At 49.0% G+C, this 11,678-nt stretch overlaps 3 protein-coding genes across 3 annotated transcripts; all 3 read right to left on the bottom strand.

The window, feature by feature from the left end:
- Nucleotides 1–232: 232 nt before the first annotated feature.
- Nucleotides 233–1,293, bottom strand: LOC126568340 (pancreatic triacylglycerol lipase-like). Its single transcript, XM_050224800.1, has one exon. The coding sequence runs from the start codon at nt 1,253–1,255 to the stop codon at nt 233–235; it is 1,023 nt and encodes a 340-aa protein (XP_050080757.1). The 5' UTR covers nt 1,256–1,293.
- Nucleotides 1,294–1,612: 319 nt separating this feature from the next.
- LOC126567538 (uncharacterized) lies at nt 1,613–8,466 on the bottom strand. Its single transcript, XM_050223757.1, has 3 exons — nt 8,416–8,466; nt 7,020–8,330; nt 1,613–2,586 (listed from the first exon to the last, which is right to left on the bottom strand). Exons 1-3 carry the CDS (start codon nt 8,453–8,455, stop codon nt 1,613–1,615), a joined length of 2,325 nt encoding a protein of 774 aa, XP_050079714.1. The 5' UTR covers nt 8,456–8,466.
- Nucleotides 8,467–8,929: 463 nt separating this feature from the next.
- On the bottom strand, nt 8,930–10,211 carry LOC126568280 (phospholipase A1 VesT1.02-like). The gene is made up of 2 exons (XM_050224728.1): nt 10,172–10,211; nt 8,930–10,092 (listed from the first exon to the last, which is right to left on the bottom strand). Exons 1-2 carry the CDS (start codon nt 10,209–10,211, stop codon nt 8,957–8,959), a joined length of 1,176 nt encoding a protein of 391 aa, XP_050080685.1. The 3' UTR covers nt 8,930–8,956.
- Nucleotides 10,212–11,678: the final 1,467 nt, after the last annotated feature.

The following is an 11,678-nucleotide window of genomic DNA, read 5'->3' as shown; positions in this document are numbered from 1 at the left end:
GGCATAAAACGTAATACAATAGTTCACCAAAAAAATAATAGTAATAGTTCACCAAAAAAAACCGTTGAATCATCGGCCACGTTGCAGCAATCGGACGGATTTCAGGTTGGTCATGTTTTCTTTCGCTACCTCTTTCATTAACTATTCTTTCCACATCACAAACATATATTGTTTAGAGAGTACTTACACAAATGTTTTAGCAAATTTATTCATAAAACGAACTACCAACAACCTAACCCTGCGCGAACGGCGAGTTAGAGTTGGTGGTCAAATGGTAAACGCCCGAAACACCGCGTCCACGGTTCGATGGCTCACCGCCCATATTAGCATTGGCACCGCTCGGTGTACAACGTCCCGCCAGGATCTCACCATGGTCGGCACAACGCACCGACCGGAAGCCAACTGACGACGACACAGACTCAGCATAGAAATCGTTCACCCGATTATGTGCACAGATTCCAGCCACATCCAGAATACAGCCCGGCTGCGAACGACCTCCGTTCGGGTAGAAGTTGGCATGCGCCAGCGGCTGATCAAATCCAAGCAGACCAGCATTCGTATAGATCGCTTCCGTGTACAGCGCATCATTGGCACCGAAAATATCGGCCTGACCGGAAGAGAACAGCGGTCCAGCCGGATCCAGCCCGATGATCGTGTTCAGCTGTCCATTCTGGTGCTTGCCAGCGTTAGCCGCCACGTGCGCACCCAAACTATGTCCGATCAGATTAATGTTGTTGCGGGACGCTCCAGTAGCGGACACGATGGTGTTGATCATGCGCGAAATAATTTCACCCACCGCACCGACACGGTTACGGGCGGCAATGTAGTTGATCGTCTGCGAACCCGCACCCCAGTCCACGTTCACGATGTTGAACTCACCGATGCGGATGAAATGGTCCTTAATGCTCCAGTGCAAACTGGCATCCTCACCCTCGAGGAAGCCGTGGATCAGGAAGCGGGTAGGATGGGCCGAATTGAAGTTGCTACCGGACACGGATCCGGCATCGTTCCAGCGGATCACCTGCGGATGGACCGGATTGCGACGCGTGTACAGCCGGAACACGACGTCGTTCTCGGGGTCAAACAGCGGCTCGACCTCATTGTCACCGGTCGGTACATCGTACGGGTTGACGTTGATCAGATGCAGCCTGCCATTACCGTCCGGGATCAGTGCCCATGGGTTGCTCTCGAGCGGGGCCGCACTGGCCAAGGCAGCAAGCCCAAAAATGCTTAGCACCACCGTAGCTGCTTTCATGTTTGCGACGACTAAACCAGTCCGGACCCCCGCGAGACTCTTTTAAGGCGCAACAGGAGTAGTACGAACATTCCTGCACATTCAATGGGGGTCTTATCGAGCGAGATTAAGATACGCGATATCTGACCCTTGGCGATTGGTCCTCCTTCCAGAAGGTACAGCGTAACTGCGCAGGAACCATAGGGGCCATAAAAGTACGTAGGGCACAGCTATACAAGAAATTGGAGCATAGGGCGACACACAACAAATTACTGACAAACTGACGTCAAACGATGGTTTTTGTTTGAGCTTAAATATAAGCCATTATTTATTTTTTTCGATACAACTAAACAAAAAAGGACGATTTCTTTTTAAAACTTATCCAAGTGAGAACGGAGCAGCAGCACGGGTCGAGAGCGTGAACACACCCTCAGCTCCTGTGCCAAAGTTGGACGGTTCACCACCCATCGGACGGCTCGGGCCCTGCACGGAACAGTTTCCGGTCAGAATCTCATCGTACGAACCGCACCGTACCGAGGTGAATCCACCGGACACAATCGATTCGGCCAGAAATTCGTACGCCCGGCCATGCGCACAAGCCCCCGTAATGTCAACGCCGCAACCAGGCTGAGTGCGTCCTCCGTTCGGATAGAAGGAGGCCTGTCCAAGGGGCAGATCGAACCCAAGCAGACCGGCGTTGGTGTGAATCGACTCAACGTACTGTGCATCGTTCAGCGTCAGACGATCGTTACTGTCCAACGAGAACAGGGGCAGTGCCGGATCCATACCGAAGATCGTGTTCAGACGTCCGAACTGGAAGAACCCGGCATTACCGGCGGCGTGCGCACCGAGACTGTGTCCCGCAATGCTAACGCTGGCGAAGGTGATGCCCGTGGTGAACTGCAAAAAGTTAATGAACGTCGACACCACATTACCGACGGCGGACACACGTGCCCGAGCGAACGGATAGTTGATGGTCTGTGCACCAACACCCCAGTCAACGGTGATGACGTTGAACTCGCCACGATCTAGCCAAGCATCCTTGAGGATCGTGTTCACCTCCGAGAAGCCATCGTTGTTCCAGCCGTGAATGATGAAACGGGTCGGATTTGCTGCGTTGAAGTTCGAGCTCGTCACAGAACCGGCATTGTTCAGCTGCAGGACCTGTGGCGTGTCACGGTTGCTGCGCGTGTAGAGGCGGAAGATCGTATCCGTGCCAGCGGTAAAGTGAGGCTCCGGTACAGTCTCGTCAATGTTGTACGGGTTCAGGTTGGCCAGATGTAGCCGTCCATTACCGTCCGGGATGAGCATCCATTGGTCCGGTGCGGGTGCGGACAGGGAAGCTGCATGAGCTGCAGGAGAAGAATGGTTAGCTAGAGGAAGGACTTTTTTCGAAGAAGATATCGCGCACACTTACCAGCAGCTACCAGTCCGAGCAGCAGCAGAACAGCACCGTATTTGTACATTTCGATCACAACTCTCGCGTGCAGGCACCACTCCCAGGTAGCAGATGTCGACTGTTTAATCTGACTGACAGCAATCCGTAGTTTAGGAAGGTGGTTTTATAGCACCCTCAAAAACCTGTCAATGAACGCCTGCGCGAAACCTTCGGGCGTCCTATTCGACGCAAATCGACGCAACCGCTTATCGCCAGGCAAGGCACACTGATTAGTGGGGAATTGGACAAGCCTAAACAAGCCACATTGAACTGCGAAATTTGGACGACGGAGATATTGGAGATAATTGGGGTAACGAACGGTGGTGCGTTGCGCTACTGGTTGTTGTGTGTTGTTAGCCAAAAAAAATCGCAGCATTCTTCGATTGGTTGTCATAAAACGCGGATCGTGTGCGCGATACTTTGCGAATATACACGATAAGCGCACATTCGATGGAGGCAGGTGTTTATTGTTTTATGGTGGGAAATCCGAGGGCAGGTGCGTACATAGGGCCCTGTCAACAGCGTTGTGTTTGGTTTGGCAAACAACCGCGAGGAAGTTTGGAGGAAACTTCCCTGTGTGTGGTGGGGTGATAATCCATTTTGGTACAAAAATAGAAGCACTACTCGGTGGGCATGACTTGTTGGGCTCCTCCAGTTTACTATGATTGACCCCCGGGAGGGAATCAAAACAACTCTCCACCTCCAGGAATCCTGGAAATTGACCACAATGCAAAAAATCCTCCTAACACGTGATATAGATCGTAAACGCATGCATGCAAACCGAGTGGTTTTCGTACGTGTTGGAATTGTCGTGAAGATAAGAAGCGATCCTTCCTCGCACCATCGAGGGTCAGTTCAATGTTAAACCCGTAACGAGCATATCAAACTTGTGACGTACGCTTAGATTAGCGTTAATGAGGCTAACAGGTAGTCTAGCTGTGCCAACAGGAGTGAGATAAGTTATAGGAAATCGGTATAAAAGGTACGATCGATTAGCTGATTTAGTTTGATCTGTGTAACGGGCAGGTAGAAGGGCAACCATGGCAAAGGGAGCGATTCTTATTTGCGTTTTACTAGCTGTACAGCTCTTTGGAGGTAATACAACTATTTGGAGAAGGTGTTTATAGGAATCCTACTTAACAAAAAAACAATTCTATCGTCAGTGTATGGCTCAGCCGCCGACAGCTGGAAGCTGGTCCCTGATGAGTCGGGACGCTTGCGGCTGATCAACACCAATCCTTACGCGATCCCGGAAAATGATAACGAGGTGGAGCCACTGTTCAACCCAGAAACGGACGTAATCTTCCGACTCTTCACCCGCCGTAACCCGGCCCACGGTCAGGTGCTGCAGTGGAACAACCCGGCCTCGGTGCAAAACTCTAACTTTATCGCGTCGCACCCGACCCGCTTCACCATCCACGGATGGAATGGAGGCGAGACGTCCGGTTTGCATGCCAACATCCGCCAGAACTATCTCGGTGTGGGAGAATTCAACGTGATTGCTGTCGATTGGGGAGCAGGCGCCCAGACGGCTAACTACATTGCCGCCCGTAATCGGGTTGCTTCCGTGGGAGACATTATCTCGCGCATGGTGAACACGCTGGTGTCGGCTGCGGGTGCGTCACGCAACAACATCTACCTGATCGGGCACAGCTTGGGTGCACATGCCGCTGGTAATGCTGGCAAGATGCAGAACGGTCAGCTGAACACGATCGTTGGGCTGGATCCGGCCGGGCCGCTGTTTTCGCTGTCGGATGCGGACGTTATGGCACCGCGCGATGCACAGTACACGGAGTCGATCTTTACTAACGCGGGTCTGCTTGGGTTCGATCTGCCGCTGTCGGATGCTAACTTCTACCCGAACGGAGGCCGTTCGCAGCCGGGCTGTGGTATTGATGTGTCGGGTAACTGTGCCCACTCGAGAGCGCACGAACTGTACGCGGAATCGGTTTCGACGACCATCGGATTCCGTTCGACGCGTTGTGCCAGCCATGGTGAGATTGTGGCTGGACAGTGCACTCCGACCGGTAATGCTAATATGGGCGGTGAACCGTCGAACCAGGGCCGTGGTGTGAACGGTATGTTCACTGTGTCCACCAATGGTGCGACTCCTTTTGCTCAGGGTTAATCTGCTGGTTTCTGTCCAGGGGGGCTGGGGGCTTATCTTGTACAATAAACAAAAGACTGCAAAGTTAGTGTAAATCGTATCTGAGAGTACTAAGATCGCACTAGTATATGTTTAGTCTCAAAACTCTACTTCCTTCTTATCGGTCTAATGTTCTTCCTGTAATGATTAGACGTAGGCAGATAACCTTTCTGAATTCCAATCAAAATATAGGTGTGTTCCGCCATATCTTGGAGCACATTTTAACTATCATCCTGACGTCAGAGGCACGGTTGGAAATTCCCATCCGACAGCAGTTTATCTCCATTATAGTATTAATCTTTCTCCATATATTGGTGATAGCTTGACGACCCCCCCAGCGCTAAGCTTTACATTATAAAATGAGTTAACCCCTTTTGTGAACTATGCAGTGTCGCATATCAGATTGGTCAGCAAAAATGGTTCGCGCAGCGTTTGTACTGCTGGCTACGCAGCTTCTGCTCGTCGCTTCCCTACCAGTGGACTCCAACTGGCATCTAGTGCCGGACAGCGATGGCAGGCTACACCTTGTCAACGTGAACCCTTACGATCTTCCCGACGATCCATCGTCGATCGTACCGCACTTCGTGCCCGAGCAGGATTTAATCTTCCGCCTGTTTACCCGTTCCAACCCAACCACAGCGCAGGTGCTGGAGTTTGGGAATCCTAGCTCTATTGCGGGTTCAAACTTCAACCCAGCCCACCCGACACGGTTCACCATTCACGGCTGGAACAGCAACGGTAACGATGGCATGAACACAAACATTCGCGATCGGTACCTTAGCATCGGAGAGTACAACATGATCAGCGTGGACTGGAGTGCTGGTGCTGTGAATCCGAATTATATCGCCGCACGCAATGCTGTTGGACCGGCCGGTGCTGCGGTGGCGTCCTTTATCGATCAGCTCGTTGCTGCTGGTGCTTCGGTGGACAATGTGTACGTGATTGGTTTCAGTCTGGGTGCACACGTTGCTGGCAATGCAGGAAAGGGACAGGGTGGACGTGTGAACACGGTGATCGCACTCGATCCGGCTGGACCGTTGTTTTCGCTTGGTCAACCGGATGCCGTTTCTCCGGCCGATGGTCGATATGTGGAGATGATCATGACCAATGGCGGTTTGCTGGGTAGCAGTACACCGATGGGACAGGCTACTTTCACGCCGAACGGTGGACGAACGCAGCCGGGCTGTGGAGCGGATGTTGCTGGCGGTTGTGCACATGGACGTGCGCCTGCCTACTATGCGGAGTCAATCACTAGTTCCGTGCCGTTCCGTGCTACTCGTTGCGCTGGTATACAGGAAGTGGTGGAAGGCAACTGTACGCCTAGTGGAGCTGATGCCATCATGGGCGGTGAACCATCGAACTATGGACGTGGGGTTAGTGGCGTATACTTCCTGACTACGAACGATGCGGCGCCGTTTGCTCGAGGCTAGACAGCAACTACGCTACAAGTTGGGTGTAAATAAATGTAGGAATGTTTTTTTTATGAAGCGCAATTAGAATATTCCTTCGCATCTGATTCTTTGACGATGAATCGCATCGATAAATCGAACACACTATACTTGACATTGCTTGGAACATTCTGACTTACTCCTAATGGCAGGGTTCCATCAGCTGGAGGAGTTCTGAAGATCAGGTCACCGGAACTAGTGGAGCCTCATGGGGAGGAATCCGTTACCTTCTACACGCAGGTGACGAAGCTCGGTCAGTTGTTTTTGTGTGGCATGTTCAATATCCCACCTATGCAGCATCTATTGCCAGTAAAATCATCAAAAAATCAACAAGAGATGCTACAATAAAATTTTTGGTAATTATTTTACATGCTTTTGGAATCTTTTTCACAGCATTGAAAAAGAATTTACGCTAAAAAGCAGAGTTGAGTGTAGCTTTTCGATAAGACAACAGACGTATGAAAGAGCTCCTTCATGAAATTATCTTGTTCGAAGCTTTGCTCGATGCTCGACAGAGAACAGCCTGAATATACATCCAGGAAGCAGTCAATTACTACTGCCTATCATATTAATTTTAGCTACGAATTATCTTCAAGGAGTCTAATCTTAAATACAAAAAGAGAGTATAAGTAAAGCGTTTCCAAATCTGTCGTATAATTTGTTTAGATCACAGTAATCAACGTAGTAATATATAAACGCTATTTAATGAAAAATGGCCGAATTTATTGAACTCTAATATCACTTCTTCTTAACCGCGTGCAAACGGACTCTGGGCGTTGGTGGTGAGGAAATAAACTCCATTCACACCGCGTCCAATGTTCGAAGGCTCTCCACCCATACGAGCGTTAGCTCCCGACGACACGCAGTTGTTGTTCAGGATCTGATCGTAGTTGGCGCAACGGACAGAGTTGAAACCACTCTGAGCCGGACGGACCGATTCAGCGAAGAATTGATGGGCTCGGCTATGAGCACAAGTACCCGCCAGATCTACACCACATCCAGGCTGGCTACGACCTCCATTAGGGTAGAAATCAGCCTGACCGAGAGGCAGATCGAAACCGAGCAGACCACCGTTCGTGTGGATCACCTCAACGTAGTTAGCATCACCCGAGGCAACACGATTTCCAGGATCGTTGATCGAGAACAGCGGCAGGGCAGGGTCCAGAGCGACGACCGTGTTCAGACGACCACGGGTCACACGCTTGCCAACAATACCGGCAGTATGACCACCGAGACTGTGTCCAGTAACGTACACATTGTTGAAGGCCAACCCTCCGCTCTGGTTCAGGAAATCGATGAAACGAGCCACAGCCGCTCCGACAGCGTTAATGTGGTTGCGGGACGTCACGTAGTTCGGGTTCTGTGCGCCACCACCCCAGTCAACAACGATCACGTTGATGTCGGCACGATCGAGATAGGCATTGCGGATGGCAACATTAACTTCCGATCCTCCATTGTTGTTCCAGCCGTGGATGATGAAACGAGTCTGACGACCACCATTCCAGTGGGGTCCAAGGGTTCCAGCATTACCAGGAGTGATACGATGTCCACTGTTGCGGTTGTTGCGGGTGAATAGCAAGAAAATGGTGTCGGCATCAGCATTGAACAAAGGTGCAGGCTCGTCCTGGGTACCCAGATTGAAGGGATCGGTGTTCACCAGATGCAGGCGGCCATCACCATCGGGCACTAGCTGCCAGTTCTGCTCGTATCCCTGTTCCTCGTAGGGCTCCGGGATTTGCTCTTCTCCAGTTCTCTTGTAGGGCTCCGGAATCTGCTCTTCTCCGGTTCTCTTGTAGGGCTCCGGAATCTGCTCTTCTCCGGTTCTCTTGTAGGGCTCCGGAATCTGCTCTTCTCCGGTTCTCTTGTAGGGCTCCGGAATCTGCTCTTCACCAGTTCTCTTGTAGGGCTCCGGAATCAACTCCTCGCCGGTTCGCTTGTAGGGCTGAGGAATATGTTCCTCGCCTACCTCCTCGTACGGTTCCGGAATCAGTTCTTCACCGACTCTCTTGTAGGGCTCGGGAATATGTTCCTCGCCAACTTCCTCGTTGAGAGGAAGGGCAGTGGCTATTGCAACAATTGGAAACCGAAATATGTAGAGATTTCGTTACATTCATGCATGCACATTAAGTGCAATTGCTTTACAACTTACCAGCCGCCACACAGAAGATTAGCAATCCGAAAAGCTTCATCTTGGGCTGCGTCTTCCCAGCTGACTAAAGGACAACCGCATTACGTTCGTTTTTTATATCAAATCGTAGGGAGTTTCTCAGTTCCTTATAGCGACGTGGTGCTGATCAAAGATATATTTTATAACAAAAGCACTACACCTTCCATTGGCACTAATCTAATCTTAATGATGAAGAATTGCAGTTATTTTTGGGGTGCTATAAATCGAATTCATGCTGATCATGTGCACAGATAGTACAAAAAGATGTTTTGATAAGCATTTTACAAAACAAGGAAAACAAATAAATGAAGAACGTAATTTTTCCTTACACGTGAACAATGTTTATTATTTGTTTTGATGACTAGGTTAAATTTTACATATATTTAACATCCAAATAACAATCAGGAAGCTACCACAGCCTTGGAAATTGCCAGCGAAACTATTAAAACTTTCATAACACGACAACAGTGCTTGTTTCAGCTTATATACTTAATAATTATCTTTATTTTCACAGCATTACATCTTATCCGCGGGCAAACGGACTCTGGGCATTGGTGGTGAGGAAGAACACACCATTCACACCGCGTCCAATGTTCGAAGGCTCTCCACCCATACGAGCATTGGCTCCCGACGACACGCAGTTGTTGTTCAGGATCTGATCGTAGTTGGCGCAACGGACAGAGTTGAAACCACTCTGCGCCGGACGGACCGACTCGGCGAAGAACTGGAAGGCACGTCCGTGGGCACAGGTGCCCGCCAGATCTACACCACATCCAGGCTGGCTACGACCTCCATTGGGGTAGAAATCAGCCTGACCGAGAGGCAGATCGAAACCGAGCAGACCACCGTTCGTGTGGATCACCTCAACGTAGTTAGCATCACCCGAGGCAACACGATTTCCAGGATCGTTGATCGAGAACAGCGGCAGGGCAGGGTCCAGAGCGACGACCGTGTTCAGACGACCACGGGTCACACGCTTGCCAACAATACCGGCAGTATGACCACCGAGACTGTGTCCAGTAACGTACACATTGTTGAAGGCCAACCCTCCGCTCTGGTTCAGGAAATCGATGAAACGAGCCACAGTAGCTCCGACAGCGTTAATGTGATTACGCGACGTCACATAGTTCGGGTTCTGGGCACCTACGCCCCAGTCAACAACGATCACGTTGATATCGGCACGGTCCAGGTAAGCGTTACGAATAAGCACGTTGACTTCCGATCCTCCATTGTTGTTCCAGCCGTGAATAACGAACCGGGTCTGACGACCACCATTCCAGTGGGGTCCAAGGGTTCCAGCATTACCAGGAGTGATACGATGTCCACTGTTGCGGTTGTTGCGGGTAAACAACGTGAAGATGGTATCAGCATCAGCATTGAACAAAGGTGCAGGCTCATCCTGAGTACCCAGGTTGAAAGGGTCGGTGTTCACCAGATGCAGACGGCCATCGCCATCGGGCACTAGCTGCCAGTTCTGCTCGTATCCCTCCTCTTCATAGGGTTCCGGGATCTGTTCCTCACCGATTCGCTTGTACGGCTCGGGAATATGTTCCTCACCGATCTCTTCATACGGTTCCGGGATCAGTTCCTCGCCCACTCTTTTGTAAGGCTGCGGAATATGTTCCTCGCCAATCTCCTCATTCAGAGGGAGGGCGGTGGCTATAAATGGAGAAAAAAACCCCCAAGCGTAATTGATAAATTCACTGTGATAAAAACATAACTACAACGCAAAACTTACCGATTGCCAAGCAAAGACCCAATACTGCTAGTACCTTCATTTTGGGTGAGCTACTTCCCGTTTACTGAAGTTATCACAAATCGGACCTTCACTTTTATATGCCGGAGGTGCCGAAATTATGTTTTTTCCCACGGGTTCACGTCGATCCAACGGTAGGAAATGATCTAGAAGGAAAGTAATGTGCATATATGGTATAATCTTATCACGATGTAGTAAGGTCAAGCCACTGTGGGACTATTCACGGATTCGCACCTTGGCTCACCAGGGGGTGATAAGAAATTACCAGCTGAATCGTTTATGTCGTATATCGCTAATCGTACGACTTTGCTACCGATTGGGTTAATCCACGCGGCTCCCATCTTAAGTCTATGCGTGCATTCTTATCTACCGTTAACAGGTCAATTTATTCGACAAGCTACAGATTCGTGATACGTGTTTGCGTCATTTAACAATCTTTGCTAATCTAATCTTATCTAAAATCATACTCTTCACCTGTCTATACAAACAGTAACCACCCAACATTTCTTCTCTAGATGTTTGGAGATCGACAATGCTAGTTTGTAAACAACCGAACGAACGTAAGAATAGTGAATAATAATTTGTATTGATCGTGCTTGTCTCTATTCATCTGTTTGTCCCGTTAAAAGTTTGGTGCTGACTTTGGCAAGATCATCTAATCTGTTTCCAAGAAGCTAAGTCTGGATTTCTGTGACTTTCTTAGAGACGCGCGACTGTACTTGATTACACCAACAGATCGCTGAGCTTCGCTTTCCACCTTGTATTCAATTAATCGCTGATCACGTGTTCGACATCCGTCAATATATTGTCTAAACGGATCAGCTAAAACCTGCAGCACCAATGTCTTGTTTTTTACTCACGTTAGGCTCCTAAGTGCATTCATTTAATGAGTGTCCAACACTGACGGACAAAAAAACATTAACAAAATTAAACAAAATCTAGAATCATTAACACCGCAAAAAAAAAAATTTTCAGGTGCATGGTAAAATGAAACGGTGAAAGTTACTGTAACCAATCAAGTTGCATTGTTTTCTTTATTGTATCTTTATTTAAGGAAAAAAATATCGAATCTTTGCCTCGTCATCTTGCGGCCTTTTTGCTAGCTTTTAGGCCATAAATGTGAAATTATAATTTGTTGCTCTTTTTTATATTAAAAGGTCGCCTTTGTCATCAATTCTTACATTGCTTTGACCATGCAATTATTTAGATAGAATTTCCTCTTCAAATTGATCTAGAAAATTGCGATCGGACGGTACTAGGGAACACTTAGATTGACTATATGGGAACCTCCGGAATTTTCAAACATCCTCTCCTCCTCCAGAGACTCCTTGTACTATAAATCACATTGGCCAATGCCATTCCTGGAGAAAATAAAACGGGATGTGACGTTCTTTTAATTGATTGTGAACCACAGCTTCTGTTGGATGGCCAGATCCAGGTAAGCACTCTATCAACTTTCCCTTCTCCAGAAAGGCCAGAATCGTATAGC

Source organism: Anopheles maculipalpis, chromosome 2RL (genome assembly GCF_943734695.1).
Source record: "Anopheles maculipalpis chromosome 2RL, idAnoMacuDA_375_x, whole genome shotgun sequence".
Taxonomy (NCBI): domain Eukaryota; kingdom Metazoa; phylum Arthropoda; class Insecta; order Diptera; family Culicidae; genus Anopheles; species Anopheles maculipalpis.
The sequence above is the reverse complement of the archived record's forward strand: the minus strand, read 5'-3'. Positions and strand labels throughout refer to the sequence as shown.